This window comes from Empidonax traillii, unplaced genomic scaffold, assembly GCF_003031625.1.
Source record: "Empidonax traillii isolate 1590-97213 ecotype Southwest subspecies unplaced genomic scaffold, ASM303162v1 scaffold148:size1803964, whole genome shotgun sequence".
Classification (NCBI taxonomy): Eukaryota; Metazoa; Chordata; class Aves; order Passeriformes; family Tyrannidae; genus Empidonax; species Empidonax traillii.
The window spans coordinates 772,189-798,633 of record NW_020955341.1 but is presented as its reverse complement, the minus strand read 5'-3'; the positions used below and the strand labels follow the sequence as shown (position 1 = coordinate 798,633).

General features: G+C 38.7%; 1 protein-coding gene across 6 annotated transcripts in view; it reads left to right on the top strand.

Moving 5' to 3' along the window:
• ZNF143 (zinc finger protein 143) overlaps nt 1-18,961 on the top strand; it is a 38,950-nt gene extending 19,989 nt beyond the window's left edge. For all 6 annotated transcript variants that reach the window (XM_027884557.1, XM_027884555.1, XM_027884556.1 and 3 more), the window contains 9 exons: nt 3,403-3,522; nt 4,521-4,596; nt 6,360-6,485; nt 9,464-9,643; nt 10,761-10,988; nt 12,210-12,358; nt 13,974-14,135; nt 14,857-15,003; nt 16,976-18,961. In XM_027884557.1, coding sequence (XP_027740358.1) covers nt 3,403-3,522; nt 4,521-4,596; nt 6,360-6,485; nt 9,464-9,643; nt 10,761-10,988; nt 12,210-12,358; nt 13,974-14,135; nt 14,857-15,003; nt 16,976-17,059 — 1,272 coding nt within the window. In that variant the 3' untranslated portion in view covers nt 17,060-18,961. The remainder of the gene's footprint in view (nt 1-3,402; nt 3,523-4,520; nt 4,597-6,359; nt 6,486-9,463; nt 9,644-10,760; nt 10,989-12,209; nt 12,359-13,973; nt 14,136-14,856; nt 15,004-16,975) is intronic.
• Nucleotides 18,962-26,445: the final 7,484 nt, after the last annotated feature.

The following is a 26,445-nucleotide window of genomic DNA, read 5'->3' as shown; positions in this document are numbered from 1 at the left end:
AGGAATCCGTAGATAAAAGTGTTGTCCCTACTGAATGCTTAAAGAAGCAGAAAAATACTTCCATTTCTTATTCTGAACTCATGTTGTTAGTACATGAAAATATAAAATCCTTTTCAATGTGAAAAGATGATCTTAAAAGTTCAGGGGTAATGGACAATACAGGTGCAGCTTATTAAGTCTCAAGCTTTTTATTCCCCTGGGATCCTTATAATTATGTATTTGACATAATATTTTATTTGGGCTTCAAAAGTTATGGCCAACAGCAAAAACAGTACTAAAACCTCTGTGCCCTCACATGTTCAGATGATAGAATCAAAACTGGAAAAGTCATGGCGTTGAGAAAGGTCTGCCCAGAGAAGCCCCATCTTTCCTTTTTGTTTAATTTAAGGAACAATGAACTAAATAAGGAGGAAAAGTATCTTCCACTGTAAAATACAGTACTGTATTCCAGAAAATTAAATTAAGAAATTCAGAGGGTTTGCACACTTGTAGATTGGAATAGGGATACAACCCCAATAAAAAGCAAAATTCAAGGACAAGTAAGAGAAGGCCTCGGTTGGATTTTAACTGAAAGTAAGAGCCTATTAAGCAAAATTCCTTGTGACCAGTATCCACTTAAATGTTGATTTTTGCCTCAGCCCCACCCAAAGTGAATCTAAAGGTTGTTTTATCTCAGACATGTATGGCAACATATGTGCCATGTGGAAGTGTGCCAATCTTTTGGAGCATTATATGTTCCAAACAAAAAGAGATCTGGTATTTCAAAAGGGATTGAGGCTTAGTCTCAAATTCTGACCCATATAAGGTGTCTTCAGTTGGCCAACTGAAGGGGCCCAAAGCTATTAATTATGTATGAAAATACAAATCATGTTTATACCTTGATTTAAGTAGATACCTACTTGTAACTCATTCTGAATTAATATATTACTAGGGATAAAATAGAGTTATGTTTACTCGTAGAATTAATTGGGTGTATATTTATAAACATTTTAAGTCCAGAGGTAACAGATGTAGTACTGTTAAGCAGTCATTCGGACTTGCGTGTGGTTAGTGAGGTGTTTCACCACAGAAAAAAGCATAAAACCTCTTTGTGATTTCTACTTGTGGAAAAAAAAGACTCTGTGTGCCCAAGTGGATATCCTACACTATTTCCTTTCAAACCTGTTATACCCATCTGTTCGTAATACACACCTTGGTTATATGATTCTGCTTTTACATATGCAGTATAAAAATCTTACCTGAGCTCTTCGTTACCTTTGTTTTTCTCCTTTGTTACCGGTCTGAACTCAGGATGGATTTGTGATCTTGTAAAAATAGGGGTTTTTTTTTAATTCTGTGTGTTTAGAAGTATTTTGAAGCACACAGTTCCTCTCAGTTTCACATTATTATTTGCTACGTTCTTCTGACTTTGTGCCTCCTAACATATGAATTTTTTAGTTTCCCTAATGTATTGTCTTTTAAGTAATTTTAATACGATATCTGTTCTTGTTGAATGATACTAACTGAATTCTTAATAATGCTCGAGTCATACCAACTAATGTATTGTGGAGCAACACATACTTCTGCAACCAGTTGTTTGAACAAAAAAATGCTCATGATGTTAAACTGGTTTTTTTCCCCTGTTATTCTGTTTGATACAAAGAGGGGGAGAAAGATAAAATAATCTTAACATTGGTAAAATTATGTCTGGTTATTTCCTTACAGATATGAGCACATTATAGAACTGTTTTCATTTTCTTTTAAACTTTGGTATACTTCAGCTTTATAGCAGATATCTGAAAATATATAAATATTTTATATGTTGAAACAACAAAGAAATAGTAGTAGGTTTACTGATAGGAAAAAAAAATCAGTGCTTCAGTGCAGGTGCTCAACCAAGAGTATTCTCCATGATCCTTAATATATGGAAGTGACTTTTGTGATTCATGCTATCATAGGTTAAACAACAGTATTAATAATGGGTTTCTTGATCCAGGAGGTTTTGTTTCTCTCCATGGTTTCAGAGAAGCTTTTCTGAAGTGATGGAGTTGACTGTTTCAGTTGATTAAAATTTTATAAGTAACTTTGCTTCCTCAGTCTTAAGAACAGTCTGAAGGTTAGGGGGGGTATCACATCCTCTCTGAAGAATCTGTAGGAATGTTGTTCCCAATCAAATTTCTGATCTATCTGAGTGAGGAAATAGAGGTCGATGTGCAGTTGCAGAGCTACAGTCTTGTTTGGATGAGGGGGATGTGGTGGGAGAGTTCAAACAACTGAAGTGCTGTAATGGATGGATCCAAGGCTCTTTAATAGGGCTAGGTGGGGAAGGAGAGGAGCAGGAGCTGCCCTTCATGTGGGAACAGCAGGACTGCAGAGGGCTCTGCTTTGGGATGGGTCAGAATGATCAGCCTGGGTGGGTTGAGGTGGTTGTGGTCTGCTACAGAGAGCATGGTCAGGAAGAACATGAGGCTTATTGTGGACAACTGGAAGAAGCCTCATGTTCACAGGGCCACGTCTTCATGGGGAATTTTAACGACTTCCGTATCTACTGGAAGGGCATCACAGCAGGGCACATGAAATCCAGGAGGATTCTGGAGTTCAGGGCTGGTAAATGGCAATCTAAAGCAGGTTAACAAGCAGCTGGCAAGGTGAGAGACACTTTGCTAGACCTCATTTGCCAAGAAGGATTAATGGGGAATGTGAAGGCTGGGGGCAGCCTGCAGGAGTCCCCATCCTTAGAGATACTCGGAACCCAGTTGGATACTGCTGTGAGGAACTTGCTGCAGCTGACCATGCTTTGAGCTGGAGGTGTTTTCTCCTCATCCATTCTGTGAAATGTTCTTTTGGCAGTTAAGAAATAGAATTGGATCCATAAGGAAAGGGAGGTGGTCTAAGAGGGCAGACCTTTTACAATAGTCTCGATCACTTTGCATACGTTTGTGTCAAAGTGCTTACATTTGGGCGTCTGCCTCTGTTCAGTCTGTATAAAAGTTTCTTGTATGTTAGCATATGAAGAAGCCTTTAAAAGGGGTTTAAGTTGCCTCCTGAAGCTTAGATGTAATCTAAGATTCCTCTGTCTACTCATTTGGTCATTTTACCACTGCCTTATTTTTTAAGTTATTTTGTCTTTGCTATTTAGCTAATTAATGCAAGCATTTAAATTTGGTAGCTACAAGTATGTTTTACAGTTTCTCTCATCAGAATTAATGTTTTCAGCTATTTATTTCTAGTTAGTTAGTTTATTTATTGAGGAGTAAGAAATACGTGGCATAGCAAAGAGAAACAAAAGAACCCTGTCATAATCAGCTCTGGCTTGATAGCAAAATAAAGTTGTGTGACTTCTCTGATCCATTTTGGTTGTTGTTTTTTTTAGTGTAAAGTTTTATTTTTATTTTTTTAATTTTTTTTTCTTTTTAACTTAAGATTGTCCTGCAAGGACATGGAACAAGAGTGACTGCAAAATCTCAGCAGACTGGAGAGAAAGCCTTTCGCTGTGACTATGATGGCTGTGGCAAACTGTACACAACAGCTCACCATCTTAAGGTGAGCAGAAATACAATGTGCATTGTTACTTTGTAGACACAGTTATTTCGTAAAGTTTGTGGTTAATAGTAATGGAAATTAATAGAGAGCCAGCTGCAGTGGGGCTGTTTTGTCAAATATTTATTGAATTAATTTGTCTCAGGTGCTCAGCTGAGTTTACGTAGTGTTCTGGGTAGATGCAGGTGTGTTAAGCCACTCTATTACCATAATATAAGAAGTCACTTGTTGAGATTGTTTCTACCAGCAGTGTCACAATAATTCTGGAATCCAGTGTTCACTTTATGGACTTTTTTATTGTGTGTGTATGATCATGCGAAAATTCTATTTTTTTAAATATTTCACCATCATAATACAAAGTCTGGCTCTTCAAAATGATCTAACATTCAAAGTGAAAAGCTGGAGCATCTTTTCTTTACAGATGGCAACTCCTTAATTCTCTTCCTTTTTTAAACTAAGTAAAGGAATTAGTGAAACAGTAAGGGTGTAGAGCTGTTCCCCTTCCAGTTGAGCTGAGATAATCACTTGCTGATGAGGTAACCTCTATGCAGTGCTGCCTTGTCTTGACTAAATACAGGAGCTAGTGAGTTGCTGACTCTATGGATCACATGTTAAATTTCTGTCCTTGCTGCAGAGGTTTCATGCAATATAAGAGGATTATTGGAAGCATTCAGTGGAGTAAAAAATCCGATATAGAGTGGGCTCTGAGGCATGTTTGCATACTGTCTTTAATGTAGACACATGATGGCAACTCTGCCTGTGTTTACAGAATTGTTTTGTGCAAAACTGACTGGAAGGATCAGGTTAAACTTTGGAAAGAGACACCTTTAGTTTTAGGGAAAACGTTACTATATTTCATGATTTTTCATCACTGATATAAACAGACACTTGAATGTGAATCTTAGGAAAAGAAATAAAATATGTTGACTTTGAGAATGAACTGTTTCTGTGCTGAAGTAACCAGATACATTTCATTAAGTCTCTGTCTTGGATGTCAACAGGTGCATGAGAGGTCACACACAGGAGACAGACCATATCAGTGTGAACATCCTGGATGTGGCAAAGCATTTGCAACAGGTAACCTTTTGTAGACTCCTCCTGCTTGTTAGTGTTTGTCTCTGAATAAAATAAGTTTTTAGTATTGTCTTTTTTAAACTGCTAAGTTGCTTGGGAGAACTGCAAAAAAAAAGTAATCTTTTCAGCTGGTGTAGCACAAAGAAATGACTTAAAAATGATTTAACTCCTAGTTATTGAAGGAGGAATGACATAAAACACTTGACACTTCCCTTACTCTTCACCTGTTACTCTACAGTCAAATTTTATGTTGAAAAATAGGCCTTTCTTAACATTAAACTAATAGCAAAAGTTAAATTTGGTGATAATAGAAAGCTTTAGGCTAGAGGTAGATTCATGATCTTCTGGTCTAAATTTGAAAGGAACTTTGAAGGAAGATGCTGTTTTAAGTGTTCTTTACTGAATTTGTATCAGAAGGACATCTCTCATGACGTGAACTACATTTCATACAGACTACTCTGTTCATAAATGATGCTCTTCCTGAGATTGAATTTGATTGTGCAAAATGCAATTATGAAGAATGAAACACGAAGTGGAAGAGCAAGTCTTCTTTCAAATTTTATTCTTTTCCTTTGAATGTAAATTAATATGATGCTTAGAAAAGTTAAGTTTAATTTTTTTTAAATAAGGTGTTTTTAAAATAAATTAATCTGATCTAAGACATAAATGCTGATGAGAAAGGTCAGAAGGGAAACAATCACACTTACAGAACTGCACCTTTAATTATATTCTGTTTGTAAAGGGATTTCAAAACTACACAATGAAATATTCTGTTGCAACAGACTGTATGGCTATAAACGGCTGTTTTCTGTAAATACCATATTTTTGGTCAGAGCTGTTGTACCACTGTAGTTAGCAATCCTTGCCTTTGACAAAGTTCACTTGAAGTACTGAATGCTCTTGGTTTAAATATGAAGAACTCTCCTTGATTTGATAATGAAATTGAGTTCATTTTAGCTGTAAAGAGTGAATTAATGCTCAGCTTGGTACACATGCTTTGTGTTTTTAAGAACATCAAGAATAGGAATTTCAGTTGTTTGGGGAGAACATGCTGTGAAATTAAAGCAAATGCCATTTTCTTACAGACTTTCTTTATTTTGTAGAAATATACACATCATTTGTGGGCACAAGTAAAATTCAGGTTTGTTTTCTAAAATGGCTGTTTCAGGCTTCTTTAGTCATTATATTTTCAGGGAAGTGCTGACAGAAAAATCTTGATAAAATCCTCATTGCAAAATAATTTACAGAGGGCCTGATCCAAAGTTCACTTTCAACTGGTAGAGTTTTTGATGATGATGAGTTCCTAAAAGTTATCTTAAAGGGAATGAGTGTCTGTGACTGCTATCAATTAGCACCTATATATGTGCTTTTACTGCTGACTTCATTAGTGGTACTGCTTTTTCTGTGAGCAAATGTCATTTTGGTGGCAGTAGTGGGAAGAGGTAAAAACTAGATGGAATGCACACAGCTTACTCAGAAGGCAGAGTAAATATTTGTCTACATTATAATGATTACAGTTTATCCTTCTGAAGGGAAGGAGAAGCATTATGGAAGTGTATTTTCTTTCTAAATGAAGGATGAAAGAATTTCTAAACTGTTACCTAAATGCTGCTCTGTATGGTAAAATGAAGAGCTTTTGAAGAATGAAAGCAAATTTTACTTATCATCCAGTTTCCTGATTGGAATGGCAAGCACAGCTTTTGATGGTGATGGTTTATGACCTAATTTTGTGTTTACACTACCGTAACATCCCTTCTGATCTTCAGGGTATGGGTTAAAAAGTCATGTCCGAACACACACTGGTGAAAAGCCTTATCGGTGCACAGAAGAAAATTGCACCAAATCATTCAAGACTTCAGGAGACCTGCAGAAACATATTCGAACCCACACAGGTACTGTTATCACTCAGTACTTTTCTGTTAATTCACTCAGGTGGATCTTTTTTTCTCTTTCCTCGTTCTGTGACTTTATACTTGCAAAATCAGCCTGTGTATATTCTCTTTCTGAAGCCCAGTGAGCTCAACAGCATTTCAGCATGGTAAGCATTTACTGCAAATCCAGCATGCTTTGCTTGGAAAAGGTGTCCAAGCATTCACACTGCTTTTGTAAATGCACTAACTTTAGCGATGCCTCACTCACATCGTCACTGAGTCACTTGTTGTCTTTACAGTTTCATCTGCAGCTGTAACAGAACAAGGAACTTTTCCTCAATAATATGTCTCACCTTTTAAAAACGGCATCAGTGTTCTTTAGTTTTGTTCCTTCAATACAGCTCGCATGCCAGCTTCAGGAAGGTTGATTCTTCTGAGCTTGTTATCCTGATTTCTCTTCTCTTTATGCAGCAGAAGACTGAACAAAAATATCATAGAAAACCAACTGTTAATAAAGCTTCCAAATGCATTAAAAAAAAACTTATATTTTTTCCAAAAAAATTAATTTGAAAGGCAAAACACAAATAAATTCTAGACAGCATACACTACAACTCTGCAAAACTCTGTGGGTGCACTCATGTAAAAAAGCTTGCACAATGTCTCCTTTTCTCCTGAGATCTTAAAAAAAAAAAAAAACCAAAACAAACCGAAGAACCCTTAAATCTAGGAAGAATAATCTGTCACTTGCTAGCCTATACCATTAAGTATGTTTACGTCTCTGCTAGAACACTGGTAAGTTTTTCCACTGAACATTCTGAATCTTAGTGAGTAAAGAAGAAAAAACAAAATAGTTTTTTTTTCTCAGATTAAAAAGATCAATACAGTGAGGTGGGATGTAAGTGCAGGCAATAAAATTGTAAAACTTTAATATTACAGTAAGATATTTCTTGTACTTTCTCGGGCTTCCATATTCAAAGACAGTCTGTTGGGATTAGTGCTGTCTTGATGTTAAATTGGTCATCAGGATGAACATTTCAGTTCTCTAAGAGAACTGTGGATCTTGTGTACTAGATCATGTACAGACTGTGGACTGAAAGGTTTCTGGAGTATGGACAACTTGATTAGCTGTAGACTTTTTTATTTTTTACTTCTTTCTTGCCATAGAAGTTGTGTGGTAATCTCTTTAGTCTAATTAGTAGCTGAAACAACGCTCGAGCCAGCCCCATGTAATCTACCCACTTGAACAATATGAATAATAGTACCATAATCTCCCAGCAGTCCATGGACCAGAGTGCAGGGGTGACATTTTTTAAATTTCGGAGTAGTTTTAGGAAGCTAAAGAATGAGAAGAAAATTGTGCCAAGTCCTTTGTGCAGATGGATGGAGCAGTGTTTGCTCATGCCCTATGCAAGCTGCAGCAGTGCACCCGATGGAGGCAGGTTTGGGATCTCCTACTCTCTCTTATGGCTCTGAAGCCTTTTCATTCCTTTATCAGGCAGATCGGGGTTAGTGCTTTCTTGATTTTCTGCCTGTTTTAACAAAAAGTGACTTTTTTCCCTCTTTTTGAGTAGCAGTCCAGTCTCACTTTCTGTGCCATCAAATGCTTTCCTCGGGTTCCTCCGTGACTTCCCCAGGCACACAGCTCGGGGATCAGAGAAGCTGGTATGGATGGTACCTCATGCTGCAGTGGGGGGAGAGCTTGAAGGCTTCGGGCTTGCTTTGCATTTCTAGTGCTGCAATTCTCGGTCACCTGGAAACAGGTCGCTTTGCTAACAAGGACATTAGAAACTGAAAAGGCTGCCTCCTCTGACCGGTCGGGTGACATTCCTGCGGGCATTCTTTAAAACCGCTTTGTTTGGGTTTCTAGTGTAGGGGCTGTTGTTGGGCGGGGTTGGCTCTGCAGCCCTGCTCCTTTCAGGCATGTTTGAGGTCCTGGCAGAAGCAAGGCTTGGGGGAGCCATGGTAACACAACACTGAGGAGTGTATGCGTAATGCACACGCACGGCCTTGGCAAGAGGCTGGAAAACCTTTCCGAAACAGCTGCCCGAAGGAGTGAATAGGAGTTTCCTCTGCCAAGGAGTTAACTGCTTTGGAGTTTTGTGGTATTAATGTCTCTATCAGGACTTGGGTTTTTATTTCTGTCTCTAAGTACCTATTGTTGTATCTGTAGTGGTGTTCTGCCCTCTCTTGCTCTGGGATTCTTCTCTTTGGTAAGCAGTACAGTGGGTTGAATGTACTTAGCTCTAGAAGTGCTGAGGTGGAGGACAGCCTGTCAGGTGGCTCGAACTGCTCCAAACCTCATCCCCTTTGCTCTCCCTCTCTGTGTGCTTTGATAGATCTGAAAGGTCAGGGTTTGGGGTGTTAGTGGTTGACCTTGTCTGGTGTGCAGAGTGGAATGTTCTGGTGCAGGGTTGTAAGTTATTGTGCTTAAATTTATATTACATTATTAGACTTACTTTAAAAGAACTTGTATTTGTGATTGCTTTGGTTTTGGAGTTTGAAACTTGAGTTTTGTGGCTCTCTATATGTGTTCTTCTCAGCTAAAGTTAAGTGTTCTCTGTAGTGAGTTTTATTTACCCATTGGTATCATATGTTAAACCATGAAGGGTTTTTTCATTTTATGAATTAACAATTGACAAATGTGCAAATGGTATGATACACTTGTTTTGGATAATATAGATATGAATTGGGGAGGGTATTGAGTACTTGTTAGAATACAGACAACGTGGAAGCTCATCAAATGAACTGAGTCTGTTTTATGCCTTATAAAGTACTAATCTAAATGCTTCATCATTTAGCTTACAGACTGTATAATTTTCCTGAATTTTGCCAGTTTTGGCTAAACTACAACACTTCACAGTGGCATGTTCATGGTATTTCTGAGGATCTCAACGATAAAATTGGTAGCTTTGGATTCCTACATTCAGTCTAAGCATAACGGAGAATTTTTGTTCTTTTATAACTTTTGCATGTGTACCTTTTCTTGTCTTTTTTTTCAGGTGAAAGGCCCTTTAAGTGTCCCTTTGAAGGATGTGGCAGGTCATTCACAACATCTAATATTAGAAAGGTTCACATCAGGACACACACAGGCGAAAGGCCTTATTACTGTACAGAGCCAGGATGTGGGAGAGCTTTTGCCAGTGCAACTAATTATAAGAATCATGTGAGAATACACACAGGTATATGAGTGATGCTTTGTATTTTGAAGTGCAATCTGCTTGGGAGAGGCTGTCATTCTCCTTCTGAACAATATTTTGGTGTGTTGTAGCTGGGTATAGTCATGTTCATATGACCTGGCTTGGTGCTTTTCTTTGGGTCTTCTCTCCCCTCAGCTGAGGAGAGTTAAGCAGTTAGGTTTCCCACCTTGCTGTCAAGGCAGAATAATTTTGGTTTGGATACAAAGTTTTTTAAAATAGATGCAAAACCTTGTCTTCAATGGACATTGGGCTAAATCCTTAATGTGGTTCTGGGGCTTGCCTCACTTGTGAGCTGTTTTGTAAATAAATAACAGTAACGGACAAGTCTGAGCTTAACTTTGGCTCACTGTAATGAGTCACCCTTTCATCCCAGCTGTATTTTCCTTGCTGCTGAAACTGTGGTCAAAACTTCCTTTTTATCGACTGGAGGTGAAAATACTTACCCAACTTGATTTTCAGGGTTAGTTGGCAGAAAAAATCACCACAAATTTGAAGGTTCTAAAATGTTAAAGCCTGTGATAGCCATATTATCTTGGTAGCATTATGTATTTTATAAAACACGTGCTTCCTAGATCTCTGTTTTGTATCTCAGTTTATAATTTTACTTTACAATGTAATTTAGACATTTGTTTTGTTGATTTTTAAATAGAAGTTGTTTTTATATGAAAACATAATTGTTTAAACGTGCTTCCTGTAGATTTCTTCAGAGCAGACTCAAAAGTAGGTGATACTACAGTGAATGGACATACCTGATCACTGAGGAAAAGTATAGGGTTTCCTGTAATAAAAGAAAAAAAGTTTTCAACAGAATGACCAACTGACACGGCAGCTTTCAGCCTGTATCATTCTGTCTTCATCAGAAGGATGCTTTAGATGGAATGAAAGGGTGAAAAATGGGCCCAACTTGTACTGGCAGTAGTTTTTAAAAAACACAGTAAAAGATTGCACTGATAAACTTTGTGAGGATGAGCTTCACTGTTGCCTTTCAAATAAAAGTATGGTTGGTAATGAAGGTGTGTCACTAAATACCATTTGCGGGCAAATTTTTTCTGTGCATCCTGGATAAAGTTCTCTTTGTCCCTTTTGTTTTCCCATACAGGGGAGAAGCCCTATGTCTGTACAGTTCCTGGTTGTGATAAACGTTTTACAGAGTATTCCAGTTTATACAAACATCATGTTGTACACACTCATTCCAAACCCTACAACTGTAATCACTGCGGGAAAACCTACAAGCAGATTTCTACTCTTGCTATGCACAAGCGGACAGCTCACAACGACACTGAGCCCATTGAGGAAGAACAAGAGGCTTTTTTTGAGCCACCTCCAGGTTAGAATTTCAGTCTTCAATTCTCTTGTTGTAAAAAAACGAGCTGGATAGTATTTTTCTGGGGTTTTCAATAACCAAGGAAATTAAAGCATAGATAAAAATTGGAAGTACTTAATAAAGGTATCCTAATTTCTCTGTAAGACTTTACTCTGGTAGGCAACTTGTAAACAGAAATCGAGAGAGTAATTGGTCAGATAATAAACTCATTTACAATAGTCCTGGGTACAAAAGAGACATTTCAGTTGTAGTCTCAGGAAACCTGCAATAAACATGAATGTGGGGAAGGGACTGAGAGAATCTAAACTACTTTGATTGCAACCTTTTGGATTTTTCTAAGAGTATATATAATGCCATGGTTGGTGATAGTCTTTTGTGCAGGTACAGAGGCTCTGCCTTGAGGAAAAAAACATTGTTTTTGCAGCACGCTGATAGTGGGCTGGTCCTGCTGTGGTTTATAACAGTTCTGTGAAGTGTCCTAGAGACAGAGATGAAAATAAGCTTCTGTGCTGCAGCACCTCTCAGAGTATGTTTTTCATGGTAGCATGAGTATTGAATCCCATGACTATAAAAGATGAGACCAAAGGAGGTACTGTCAAATACCACTTGTCAAATGGTGATATTTAGATGAGACAGAATATCAGAAATATTGTTTTGGTTAGAAAAGTTGTTTTGCTACATGCTGGTGGGAAACTGCACTGAATGCCTCAAGAAGATTTGCTATAGCCTAATTCCTTCTCTTAAAGGAATGATAAGATTCATTTGCTGAAGTTAAACATTTCTTAAGGTAATGAACTTACTTAAATCTCCACACAAAGGTGTCTCTGTGTTCTTTTGTATGTCTGTTAATTAATAACTTTTTTAAAAAGCTTCCAGTTGTGTTTGCATGAAGCCCCTTGTGTGGAGAAGTTAACATTTAATGATAATTAAATTAGGAATGTTTGCCACCATTTTAGTATTTGCTTATAAGCTAAATGTATAGTTTCTTCGTATGTAGTATTTGTGTGTGTAAAAACTCATTGCTAGAAGATTATATCCCGTGTTCCCAAAATAACAGACTTTCTGGACAGTTTTTGGTATCTTTTATTTTACTCATCTTTCCACTACATTTTTCCATTTGAGCATTTAAAAGCTTCAAACCAGGCCGGGTCTTAATCCTTATTTGCTTTCCTGGCAGCGTTTAGAGTATGTAAACTATCCTCTTGCCTTCTTTGTCTCAAATAGGTCAAGGTGAAGATGTTCTCAAAGGTTCCCAGATAACCTATGTGACAGGGGTAGAGGGAGAAGATGTAATTTCTGCACAGGTTGCTACAGTTACTCAGTCAGGATTAGGCCAACAAGTGGCACTAATATCCCAGGATGGAACCCAGCATGTAAGTAACCACAATGTTTGAGGGCTGACAAAAATAAACTGACAATTAAGGCGCGTGTTTGCAGATTCTCAATAAATATGTGCGTGGGTTTCTTAAGGAAAGAAGCTTCTTTGGAGCTGCATCAGGATATATTTAGGGTTGTGCCTCCTGTGGGATACCTAAATGAAACCACGTATACTGACGTGAAACTTAGTACACAAAGATAGGGGGTTTGTCTATCCTTGATATCCTTGTCACTCTTAAATGAGCTGTTTTAACAATTGTCATGTACACAGCCTAGTTTCTGAGGTTTCTCAGGATTTCCTGATTGTGCTGTTAATAGATTGTGGTCATCTTCACTGTTGTCTGTACACACTTGCGGGGGCTGAAGGCTTGGGAAGTCTTTCCAGTCCAGGTGCCTGCTTTACAAGGAGTTTGGTAGTGTGCAGTTCTTACCATTCCTAACATAAGCCAGAGGATAAGGAATGCTTTGTTACCTCCTCCACGGGTATATTATTGTAAGGATTCCCGTGGATATTTTTTTCTAAGGATTTTGTGTGAAATTTCATTGGGAAGAGACTTCAGCAAAACTCTCTTGATTCACTGTAGCAATATACTGAAGGCTTGTGAGGAAAAGTTTATATCTCAGCTGGAAGGGCAGCTTAAATATCAGTAGCATATGAAAGATATATTCTGAATTCAAACTGAAAATGAAATCTTCAAGGGGGCTGTTACACTGCCAGCTCTGGACATTGTAGCAGTACTGAGTAACTGGCATTTTTACCTTCTAAAATGAAGCCTTGACAGAGAGTTCCTACATTTATTTAAATTATCCTTCAGCTTGACTTCAGTTCTGGGATTTATTTCCTTGTAAAACAGACATAAAATCATGTGTCTGATGCCCTAATGCATTTATACTGGAGACATCAGTAATTTAGATCATTAATTTTTATGGATTTATTTTTGGTTTAAATTCTTAGCCTTCATAGGCCTCTTTAGTATTTCCATTAAGGTCAAAGTATGTCAGGTGGTACTGCCTTAAATCCCATTGTCCACTGTGCATAGATAATCTGTCATGCTGTTATTTGGGATATGATCTGATTAACATGGAGTTGTAGACTCTGGGATTAAGTATGCAAACTCTTTTTTACTACTGGGAGTCAGATTTTTATTTCTGTAAACAGATAAGTGTGTCTGAAAGGTCATGAACTATCAGATCCCAATGAAGACAAAGACAAGGGCTCTTTGTCACAGATGGGGACTTGGCCAAAGAGTGACGGTGATTCCGGAGGAATGAATGAGCGCACTGGTCAGGAAGTGGAATAACGGCTGCTGGATCTTTTGGCCAGTTTACTTGAGATCATGGCTTAAAATGGTTTTCTCTGCTATTGTGAACAAGTTGACTTTTTTTTCTGGGTTGCTACACACTGTTTCAAATAAAGAAACTGAACTATCAGGAGTATTCCTGCTGAACTAACTGGCAGGAATTTTTGATAAATGTTGTTAAGAATGTCATCTTTTTGTTTAAACCTTACTTAAAAACACACGCTATTTTGCCAAAACCTTAAGACACAAGTATGACTTGAGCAGCAACCAAACCTTCTATTTTTACTTCATGAATGATTTTGTGTTTCAGGTCAACATATCCCAGGCAGACATGCAGGCCATCGGCAATACTATCACGATGGTGACACAAGATGGCACCACCATCACCGTCCCTGCCCATGACGCCGTCATCTCTTCTGCAGGAACGCATTCCGTGGCGATGGTTACTGCGGAGGGCACCGAAGGACAGCAGGTAAGAGATCATCCTGCACACATGGGTCATGTTTCTTTATGAACTGGTATAAAATGGGCATCTAAGCCATCACAGTTCTGGTGTTTGTGTAGGTTTATCTTAGTAAAGCAGTTTTCAGCACCTGGCTATAGCATTCCCCTCCTAAGTGTCTGGTGTGTTCTACTCCAGTGCTATACATCAGTATATGGCAGAATGTTCATGTATTCTGCCAAGACAAAGTTCTGAGGTACCAGTCTAATAATTCATTTAGGTGAGTGGCAGAGCTAAGAATAGAATACAGTATGAACTATATAATTTTATTGCTTAATACTATGGGACTGTGACTTATTTGGCAGATAGGAAATTTGTGTAAGTATATATCTATGGATTTGTTTTAAATATGCTTATAATATAGCTAACTTTATAGTAGAAATATAAAGATATAATCTTCAAGTTAAAATGCATTCTACTGCTCTAAAAGTGCACCAGATGAAAATGAAGATACTTATTCTGCCTCTGTAAGTAATCACAGGCTTATAGGCACACTTATTGAATTTCTGCAGTCCTGAGGGTATTTACATTTTAAGAGCTAGTAGATAACTTTGAGAACACAATTATGGCAACCTTTCTTAAAAAGTTGAACAGTCACAGGATTGAATTTAACTGTGAAGACAGTGGTTGTATGAGGTCAGTACAGGACCAGATCTGTCACCCAGCTGAATCTCTTCTTTTGGTTTTGAAGGTTGCCATTGTGGCTCAAGACTTAGCAGCATTTCACAGTGCCTCCTCAGAAATGGGACATCAGCAACACGGGCACCATTTAGTGACTACAGAAACTAGACCTGTTACATTGTTGGCTACGTCCAATGGGACACAAATTGCAGTACAGGTAAGATGGGGATAAATGTTTTTTGGAGTGCTTCCACTTGAGTTAAAAGTTCCTAGTCATGTAACAAAATGATTCAAATAAGCTTGGCATCCCTGCAAAAAAATTGACCATAACCACGTGGTCTCATATTTTAAGTAATATATAGGGTTAGGAAGAGGAATAAGCAGCACCTGATTTTCCAAATCTACTTGTAGCATTTCCATAAAAGGGGGAGGTTGGGGGCGAGTCAAATTTCAGGTCGACTGAATTGTTCATGGAGTCACAGAGTTTCAGTGGAAATGTGCTTTCATTCATCCTTCAGCTTTACAAGTAGAGCTGACATGTATAAACCCAAGCTCTCAAGGGTAAATTGCTATGAAGTTATAAAATTAGTGAATTTGTTATTTGAACCCTGAAATGCTAACAGTGAAAAGGTGCAAACAGTTATATAGAAAGATTAACAATCAGAAATCTCTGGAAATAGGGACCTTCTTTGTATATGCCAAACTAGCACAGTACCAGCAGTAGTCTCTGTAAATGGTTCCTCACATTGTTCAAACACTGTAATGAAAAGGTAGTTTCTAGGTATGAAAGAGCTCTTAAGAGCTTAAATTGAAAGGAAAAGTGTTATTATCTTCAAGCAGAAAGGAGAGACTGTTATTTCCTCCTTTGTTAAATGCAAAATAGCAAGTCAGATGCTGGTTGAAGAGCAATGAAAATTGAGAAGCTCTGAATTCTGAACTCTTCTCTTTTGAGCTAAGTTGGCAGTAACAAAACTGCTTGTAAGAGAAACCATATCAGAAGGCAATTGTTTGCAGGAAAGCAAAGTTGCACCCTCAGCAGTGTTCCCTTTGAATGAAAGGAAAATATAGGCACTCTCTGCTCATGCCCCTCCTTTTTTACCAACAGTGGAGCATTTGGTGAAGTATCTTTACATTTATTAAATGTAAAATATTTAATAAAAATAGAAGAGAGAGAATTCAAAATTAAAATATAATTAATTATTCCTGAGGTTTTGATAGATTTCTTTTGTACTTTGATTCTAATAAGTTAACCCGTTTTATTTCTAAATACTAGTATAGCCTGATGGTCAGGTTGAAGTCCTAACGAGGTGGTAACAGAGGTCTTCTTGATTTGAGTGGATCCAGAATGTGATATGCAATGACTGTAAGAATAACAAAGTATATTTACAACTGTCCCATTAGGTCAAGTAATCTGATTTTATCTTTCACACTTTCTTGTGTTTTTACCCTAGGCCAGCTGTATGGTTTTTTGTGAGGTTGAGATTGGCTTCTGTGTACCAATCGCTGGTTGTACACGCATAGCATCCATATTATGAAATTCCATGGATTCTTTCCCCAAATCATGTCTCCAGTCTTTATTCAGGTTATGTTGCTTCTGGTAGTGCCGGATACATTGATGGCTTTCTAGTTGCAACTACAAGATAATTTCCTCTCTAAACTACTGTGGAATCAAACAGTGTCATCACAACAGGGTTTTTTATACAGTCAGGATTCTGCAGTAAATACATTTTTTCTATAAATTACTGTTATATGGTGTTCCACAGAGCTGACTTCGTGTAACGGAAAAATGAAGATGTTTGTTTGCTTTACCAGTGTTAAAATGTAATCCAGCAGCCACTATGACTTCAGAAAGCCTTGTTTTAGCTTTGTAATATCTGCCAAGCTGAATTATCACCTACTTTGTGTCTCCTGAAGTGTGTTTACCTTGGAGCAGTTCTTTGAAGCAAATGTATTCGGTAGATACTTAGGAACTCAGTTTAATCTCCTATCAGCAGCTATCTTAATTGTCATGCTGATTAGATAGCTGCTGGTATATATTACCCAGGAGAGGTGTGACAATACTGATCATGCTTATTTGGGCTAAAATATTGTTTGATATCTGATCTTTGTTTTCATATCTTTTCTTAAATGCATTTATTATCCATGTATAACACTTTGGATTTACCTGTGTTTCAATGCATTTGTTTCAGCTTGGAGAACAACAGTCTCTGGAAGAAGCCATTAGAATAGCCTCCAGAATACAGCAGGGTGAAACACCAGGGATTGATGATTAACTTCTAAAACTGCTACCAGAACAATAGAGGGAAAGGTATTTTATTTTCAATCAGCAAAGGTCCATGCCAGCAGCAAACCATAAAAACTTTGAAGTCACCCACTCACTGATACTGTGTACACATTTTATGCAAGAGCGAAGAACATTTTCTAAGTTTTGTGTACATAACCCTTGGAATGGACTGACATCATCTACTTCCAACCGTTGTGTTCAGGAATATGGAATTAGGATTATATAGTAAACTTCCTTGTTATCCTTTCATCAGATTTCAGACTGGTCTACAAGCAAGTGAAAAATAGAAGTATTGGAATTAATTTTTAATGTCATGTACAAATAATGAAGGCATTACTGAAGATTTCAGATGTTTAAATCACCATTTCAGGAACCCTTACAAATAATAAAGGCAATAAAGCCTTTTAAATTGCATTCCATCAATGGAAAAGTCTTGGATTTTGAGCCTACTACTGTAAATCTTCGTATTTTGATTTGTTTCATACAGATTTGAATACTCTTTAGATTATCTACCCCATCTCATTCATTGTAAATACAGACTGTTAATGCTGGAAATGCTAATTATATTATCTTTAAATTGGATTATGTACAAAGGACAAACTGGTTGTTCAATATTAAAGAAAGTAAATCTAATGGTTTTGTTTCTTTACATATTTTACTTAAGATGTTACTCTCAGATTATTATGCAATAAAATATAGCAAGATTGTATTGTTTAGATAGGATGATATTGTCGTGTGATGTATTGGTTTACTTCCTAATGAGACTGAAATTCAAATTATTTATTTACGGCCTTGTATAAATTTTTCCAAAGTTTATTTATCATAAACTTAATTTTTTGACGTTTTAATTTTGATCATAATCCACTACAGTGTGTTAAGTAATTAGTGGTAATAGTTACTTCAAACATTCTAAAACACTACAAGAATAATTTTGACTAAAAAGTAAAGTTACCCGTTCTCAAGAGAAATATCTTCAAATGGTGCATTTGCAGCATAAGTACAAGTACTAATAGTCTATTTTCAACAGTTCTGAGTGCCTGCTGCTACCATTCAGTACCTAGGATATGCTGATAATCAGTGCTTTTGAAAATCAGGACACAAGTTACTAGAAAAAAGGGATTAATTAATGATGATGTAAGTACAATGTTCCTCTCCAACGATCGTTCTGTAAAGGAAAAAAAAATCTGTTGTAGATATGTCTTAACACATACAGCAAAATGTAACTTTTTTTTATATGAAAAGTGTTTCTACTCTTGTCTTGTTAGTAAGCTGGTTAAGCAAGTTAAAATTTTTTGACTTCCTGTAAGATTCAGTGCTTATTTTAGATGAGTGTTGAGAGCACTTCTGAACCTGAAGCCTCATTTTTCTTCCTTCTCAAGGGAAGGAATAAACATTCTCTGGACAAAGTCTTTATCAAGTAATCACAAGCATTATGAGGTGCACATTCTACATGAAAAAATAAAGTCCATTACTCCATACTTTGAGGTATTTGACCTCAAAAAGGCCAAATTTGAATAGAACGAAGCTAATTAATTGTGAATTACTCTATTAGTGTGGGTTGCAGCCTTTTATGTTTTCTACACAGAGGCCAACTGTAAAGTGCAGTGAGAGAATACTGTAAAGGGGGATAGATGGGGACAAAGCAGAGACTATTCTCTGGATCTATTAGAGAGTACAACTTGGAAACAATTAGGCTGTCTGTAACTTTTGTATAGGACTGAGGCTGCTTGCTCACTTAGGTGCCAGTTTTCCTGAAGTGTTGTAAATCTTGATATCCCATGGAGATAAATGTACTATGCAAGGAGGATTAATTGCCTGTCAACTAGACCAGTTTCTTAGTACTTACCACCTTTTAGAAATTAAAGTTGTATCATTTGACATGAACGCTCAAGGTTCTTTTTTTTTTTCCCTTAAATTTCATTGCTAATAGTTTCTGGAAACGGTGGCTGGAACAGTGGCTTTGACTTAGCAAAGAAATAACTTCAGTTCATCTAATTTCCCAGGACACTTTCTGACCACTGTACAAATGTGAGTATTCCTTCCCTTTCGTACCAGTTGGTTTACTGCAAGGCATTCATTCACTACCAGCTCAGTCAGGAAAAGCTGTAGTGTTTTTTAAATTGTTATTTTACTGGTTACTCTTGCAAAAGTCCCATGGTGGGGCTTCCATGTCTTGCTAGGTATTTCTGCAAAGGAAAACATGCTGAATAAATAAGCTAGAGTGACTTTGTGTTTAAAGAGAAGCTGAGGTGATTACATGTGTCTTAGCTGTCAGGCCTGCATTTATAACAGACTTGTCTTCCCCGTGGAGAGCCCTGGGTGACTTTTCCATCCCTTTTCCATTCAGGCATGAGTAGAATGAGCTGTTTTGCTAATCTGATGCTGCATGTTGGTGTTGGAAGGTCCTGGAGTGGAGGTTAGACAGGACAAAATCTGGTTCAATAGGAAAACTGGCAAAAAGGATTTCCGGAGGAGGAAACAGAGATTATGACTGAAAGGACTGTTTGTTTGGCAGTAGAAATCTCTCTATACTTTCCCCATAGGTTTTACCCCTCTTGAAAATTCTGTCTTGAAGGAAGTGCTTTGGCACAGTAGAAGGAAATAACTTGTAAAAGATGACTCCTATTAAGTAAAACAACTCAGTAGATTACTTTCTCTTGCAAACTGACTCCCACATTTCCAGTCACAATTTTTCTTTCAGATCTGGGTTCCAGGCCCTGGGTTCCAGGTCTATACCAGTTTCCCCCACCAAGAAGTAAACCCAAAATCTCTGTAGACTTCGCAGTCACCTTTCCTCTTCTAAGTGTTTCTACGGTTTTTCACCACGGTGGGTTTTGCTTTACTGTGCCTCTCCTGATAGTAAAAGAGAGGATTATTTTCCTGGCTCCAGGCTGATGACCTGTTGTGCCAGACACACTGTGCATAACAATAGGACAGCTTTTACCCTAAAGGGCTAATGGTTTTCGTAAGAGTAAATCCTGTTGTAAACAACCATCATCCCTGATGGTCTAATTAACCCCAGCAACCATCAGCTGACCGATACCGCAGATCTCGGGCGCAGTGCGAGACAAGGCACGTGGTGTCTGCTCAGCACACAAGGGCAGGACAGAGCTGATAGTCCTGATAAACAGAACGTCTTAGCTCAGGAGGCAGTTCCTCCTAAACTTTAGTCTGGTTCCTGACCCTCCTAACCCCTCCAATACTGCCGGGATTTGTCTGAGTGGATGCTATGGTTTCTGCGCTGATCGTGCTGTACTGGAGTACAAGAAAGCACTGGGTCCCGAGTGCAGTCAGAGAGCCTTCCCCAGGGGCAGGAAGTTGTTTAATCGGTATTTAAACACCAAGAAAAGAGGGTGTGGAGCAAGAGTGTTTCTGAATCTGGCAGCTTCAGCTGTACAGCTGTTGAGGTTAGTCAGACTGTACACTTTAACCCGACCATAGCTTCTACTTGCCAAGACGCAGAAGTGCCCTGTAACAAATTCATTCCAGTCACTCATAGTTTGTCATTGAATGAAAACATTCATTGTTCTGTAAAATTTTCTGTGTAGTTTTCGATCATAGCACATGAAATTTCACTAATAGTTGGATGAGAAGCAAACTGATTTTCTTCAGCAGAAAGGTGTTAAAGAAACTAGAAATGAAGAGTAACTTGTGTCCTGTTCAGCTATTACTTTACAGGTGTCTGGTGCTTTAAAATTTATTTATAGAGCATTCATCATTCTTGTCTTGAAAAAGATGGAAATTGCCTTGTCTTTGCAGATGCAGAAATTCAAACTCCACCTGGTTGTTTATAATAAGGTACTCCTATTTTTTTTTTAATTTGCAAAGTATATATTTGAACACCATATTTCGCAAAAGTATTTTGTGCTCTACTGATAAAAACCTTCCAAAGCTTGGACTCCTATGGCAACAGAACAAAAATCAAGAGCCACTTTCAGTTCTTTTTGTTATAAAGAGTAAACTACACTCAGACTGAGGTATAGAAACGAGCTTTTACTTGTTGTGTTATGTGTATTTTAAAACATCCCATTGGCTTGGCATTCCTTTGATTCTATTTTTCATGCTGCTGGTGCAGTTCACTTGGCCAGAGAAAAATCTAACAATCTAATTAGGCCATCACCATTAGCAGTAAGTGTTTGACACCTTGCCCTATCAGGAATAGGGTGATACCAGACTTTTTCAACTGCGGGTTACATTCAAAGCAGACTTTAATTATCCCAATAAACATACAAACATATCAATTATCCCAATAAACATGCAGGCTTGTATCAACAAGCAAGCATTTTATCTTAGTCTGTGTATTTCTCTCTTATTGAAATGAGGCACCCCCCCTTAAATCCCATCCATCTCAGGTTTTGAAACAATAAGAGATTTTATTTGGATTATTTTTGTTCTGTTTAGATTATTTGCAGCATTTTGCTCGAAGGAATGACAAACCATTTTCATTTTCAGGGCACGTGTGATTGTGTGGAGTCTTTGCTGTAACAAAAACATGTCTTATGTTACTGTCAAACCCCAGCGTTTTACCCTTTCCTTTGTTTAAATCCATCACCAGCCTTTAGGTTGGCTGGCTGCCGGGTTTTACTTGTTTTATTGGAGAGTTTTAGACTCTCCATCTTACTGCTTGATCTGTAGAGGGGGTCCCGAACAGCTTTCTTAGTGTGAGGCAAGACAAGTAAAAGAGGCTGACTTCCCAAAATCTGGCAGGTCTGCTGGAATAACAGAAACTACCACGTAGCTGTAGAAAGCTCCTGGAGATGTGACAGTGTCCCAGAGCTGCATCTCCAGTGGGCCTTTTTCTTTGGTGTACGGCTAATTCAGACTTGAATATAGTTTGTAACGACTGAAAAATCCAAGTACAAGAATGATTTGTGGGACAGACAGGAATAGCTGTTTTTTGGTTTTAAACAGAACATTCAAGACAGTAAGAGACCGCTTTTTGAATGTACGGAGGTTCCTGAGGATGGTGTTAGTGGGAAGAAAATGGCTGAGCTGCTTGAAACTCTTACTAGGCTTTTATCTTTTTTTATCTGCACATCTAAAAATGTTTGCAAAATGACTCACCTTAAATGATATGCAAAGGAGATAATTAAAAGAGTAGTAGTAGATTTAAAAAAAAGCTGAGTACCTCTTTTGTGGTTTTGCATGTTCCCTGAAGGAGAAAAAGGAAACAGGTTAGTGATACAGGTAATTAGTAGTGTAGTAACTACTTAGTTTCTCTGCATTAAACATTTTGAGGTTTTTAATTGCTGGTACAACATCTTTCCATTTTGATCATTTAACTTGACTTCAACACAGGAATGGAACATTCTGATTGTACCTGGTTTCAGTCATGGCAATCATTCTGTCTCTTCCACTTTTCAGATGTTTTGGAGGAAATTTCTTACCTGAATACAACTCTTGGGAACAGATTGTTTTGCCATTTTCTTGGTAAGCAGAGATTTCAAGTGTTAAGGGTCAGACATGCAGGCAAAAAGGGAGTCACTAAAAACTGTCATGAGTGTGTGCTCTCAGTCACACGGACTTACTGAATTGTATGTGACTGCTTGGCAAAACCTGTGCTTTTCTAATGTACCTTGTGCATTGTGACTTCTTTTTGAGTATCTTCAGATCTTTGTTAAATTCCTGGATTTTGAGCGCAGAAGCTGCTCTTTACTTTGGGGAAACATCCCAGGTGCTGTCAAATTCCCTGTTTTATTCTCCACCTTGTTATCTTATTATTTGGAGTTCCTGGGTGAACACATCCTTGAGAAATGCTCTCTCTGCCTGCAGATTATAGGCTAAAAAGAGTGAAAAGACTGGCAGCATCACCTCTAGGCACATTTTAGGATGCAAAGTCCATTTTTGGTGGGGAACCCATTCAACTCTGGACCTTGTAATGAAGAAAAAGAGGTTGTCAGCTAACGAGCTGTTAGCAGCACAGCCCCAGATAAAATAACCTTTGAACTGCTCACCTTGAAACTGTCAGTGCCCTGGAGGCAACATGTCCCACTTGGCACAACCACTGAGATCTGTTGGCCTGTATATGCCAAGTCTTGGGTGAACATGTGAATGCCATCACTGGCACTGGTGACAAGCACACTGGTCCCCCAGGTACCTGCTAAAGCCCAAGAGAAAAGCTGGGAAAAGCAAAGATCTGTCCCTCCTCTCAGTTCTCCACCAACAGCCTTGGCACAGATGGCTATAGAGTTTGTTTTTTATTCAAGCAACTTAACCTTCCTCCTCTTCTGCCTTTTCACTCCATTTATGCCCCTCATAATAAGATGAACTCATTGTAAACTTTGCTGGCTGATGTAGAATGGGTTTCATTCAGATTTTGGCAGAACTCTTCCAGTTTGATGAAAGTTGACTTTGAAGATTGCAGATGAACTTGTAAGTGCAGGAATCCTGACAAGATGTCAGTGTATCCAGTGCTGTGGCAGTTTTCTCTGACAGACAGATAAATTGGCCATTGTTCCATTTCTTCCCCATTCATCCTTATTTTGGCTCCCCTGCTACTCACAAAAAATGAGTGACAGCTTCCCTTGAGCTTGAAAACTCCTAGTTAAAAGCAGCTGTTTGTCTGTGAGTATGTGCTGCCCCAGATAAGTGTTTCTGGTAACAAAATCTTCAGTGCACCATACTGAGATATATATTTATATAGATATATTGTTATATTATTTTAAAAGCAAGTATTATTGAAAAAAATCATCCAGAAGCCAATTTCGCAGATATATCCTGAAAGCCCTTGAACCACTCAAATTGGTAGGAGTATCAGTCAGGCACTGCCTGGGCATCAGTTTATATGCTGTTATATCTATTTGGAGAATCAGGGCTTTGGTTTGCGAGATCTGTAATGGTTCAGAGGTGCAATTTAAACAGTTCCAGAGAATTTGGGATGAATTTGGCTTGGAGAGTATGACACAGCAGAAGCCTGCAGAGCTCTTCCTCACTCACCTGTCTTCCTCCTGTGATGATATTCATTGCTGATGTGCTCTCTGTCTAAGGGAATGGGCTCTCAGTGCTAATTAGTCGGGCTGTAGGCCTTGTAATGCTAATTACAGGTGTCAGGGACAGGGCAGCAGAGTTGCCACACTCGGTTTGCACAAAAAATCATCTCTTCAGCACAACCATTTATGGACCTGTCAGACTGCAGCAAAGCAACAACTGATGTAAGTTCAGAACAGCACATACGTAGAGTCTGTGAATGTGGCCCTCATTTACTAGTTACATACTTTGTTAGTTATGTATTTATTCAGAACTTCCCTTTCTTATTTGCTCTCAGTTTGCAAATAAACTTTCTTTTAAAATAATTGTGTTACTGTTATTCCCCTTATTTCTCTATTCCTTTTTTCCTTTCTTCTCACATCTGTCTTCTCTTCAGAAATACTTCTTTTTCTGTACAAGCTCTGAGTTGTTCCATGAGATTTTGTACCACTTACACTGTTCCAGTGATTGGCAATTCATTGAACTGTACAACAGAGCTTCAGAATTTCAGTTTGCCATTTGCTCTCACTAAATACCTGTGTTTGTAGACTCCATAAAGCACTGCAGAATGGGTTATATTTAGGTTGAGTTTGGGAAGGAAACTGCAGCTTTGGTGTTACAGGAGGAGGGATTTATCGAAAGCTCAATGTCTTTAAACTTTTTAAAAGAAAAGGAAACTTCATATATGACTAAAGCAAGCCACAAAGAGTGGCTGGGAAGTTTTGAGTCACTTATTAAGTATTGATTTGCATCTCCCTCTTTGGGCTATGAACTGAGAAAGAGGGGGCTTGTAATTTTAATAGCCTTCACTTACATCATCTGTTCTAAAACTTGAATCCTTCAGTTAGTATTTGCTACACAGCGCATTTCATCTTTAAAAATTAGCATTTTTAATGGGATATTATTGTGATTGTAAATTATAGCACACTGAGTGTACTTGCACTTGGCTTGACGTAGCCGTATCTCTGTAAATGCTGTCCAGTTCCATTTTCATAGGTTATGTTGGCCGCTTTCAATTTTCTGAAACTAGTTTTCAGTTGGTTTCTCCAAAATGCAAATCTCAAAAATTATGTTCATGTGGCTCATCACTGCTTGTCCTGAAAACAAAAAGTGTCATAAGCTTTCAGAGGATTGGAAATGTGAGAAATACACAGGAATGTGATATTTCATCAGAAATGTTTCTGTGGAGGCCTTGCAAAGGAAAGGGTAGTGAAATAATTGCCTTTTGGAGATACAGGTGTCCTGTTACAGGAGACAGCAGAAAAGGGACTCCAAGCCCCATTCTTGACCACAGCCCTTCCTTCAGCAGTGGGAATATCTGCACATTCCCGGGAGCTGGAGCTGTGTCTGAAGTTGCTGCTGAGTCCTCTTCCCGTGGACATCGGGGACCAGGAACAGGAGACCATCAGACAAGGTAAATGTGGTTAAGTACAAACATCTGTTTTCTATTCACCGCCCTTAGCGGTTTTAGCTCCTCACCTCAGAGGTTTTCAGACTCCCAGTCAGAGGTGCTGCTCTCCGTGCACAGGCAGATTTGTCCTCCAGGCAAGGAGGGGCAGGCCTTGGGGAGGAGGCAGGAGAGGGGCTGTGCTGCAGCCTCTGAGCATCCCAATGCCCTCAGCTCCCAGAGGTGAATCCTGGCATTAGGTGCATATCCAGGGAATCGAGTATGTTTCCTGGAGAGTCTGGGGAAGCAGAAAGGAACTTGACAGGGATGCACACCAGGCATTCTCTAGGACTTCTGTCGCTGGAAAAAATCCCTATATTTTCATAGGGTTACTTTTGTTATCCAAAGGGCTCATTTTAGGGTGATTTGGTACAGGAGATTGGCAGGTTTATTTGTTGCGTGCCACAAGATGGGAAATGAAGCTAGGAGGCAAAGTGGTGGAATCTGTAGGGAGATGGCCTGGCTGATAAACGGCATCAGCTGTCCCTCCCATTGGCTGTGCTGGGACTTGGAAGTGTTTGGTTGGAGTGCACGATGTGTTTGCATTGTAAACCACGTGAGTCAAGTTATCACTAATACTTTGGTTTTTTGGTTTTTTTTTTTGTTGAGCTTAAAAAGGCGCTTTAACAACTCCCTCTGGGCCAGTTACTGTATTACTACCATAGATTAAACAGTTATTATAACATCATTATTGAGATTTCTGCGCACTCAGTTCTAATAGCCAGAGGGGAGGAAAACCACGTTGCAGTGAAGCGGGGAGGAGCTGCACCCCGGGCGTGGCGGCGGGGTGTCCCCAGAGCTCCCCGGCCTCAGGGCTGGGCTGGGCTGGGCAGGGCAGGGCGCTGTCCCCCGGCGGTACTGCCGGCGCTCCCTGGCAGGGTGAGGCGGTGTCCCGGCGATGTCCCGGCGGTGTCCCGGCCCTGTCCCCGCTCCTCCCTGGGCGGGGCCGCCCCGGGCTAAGA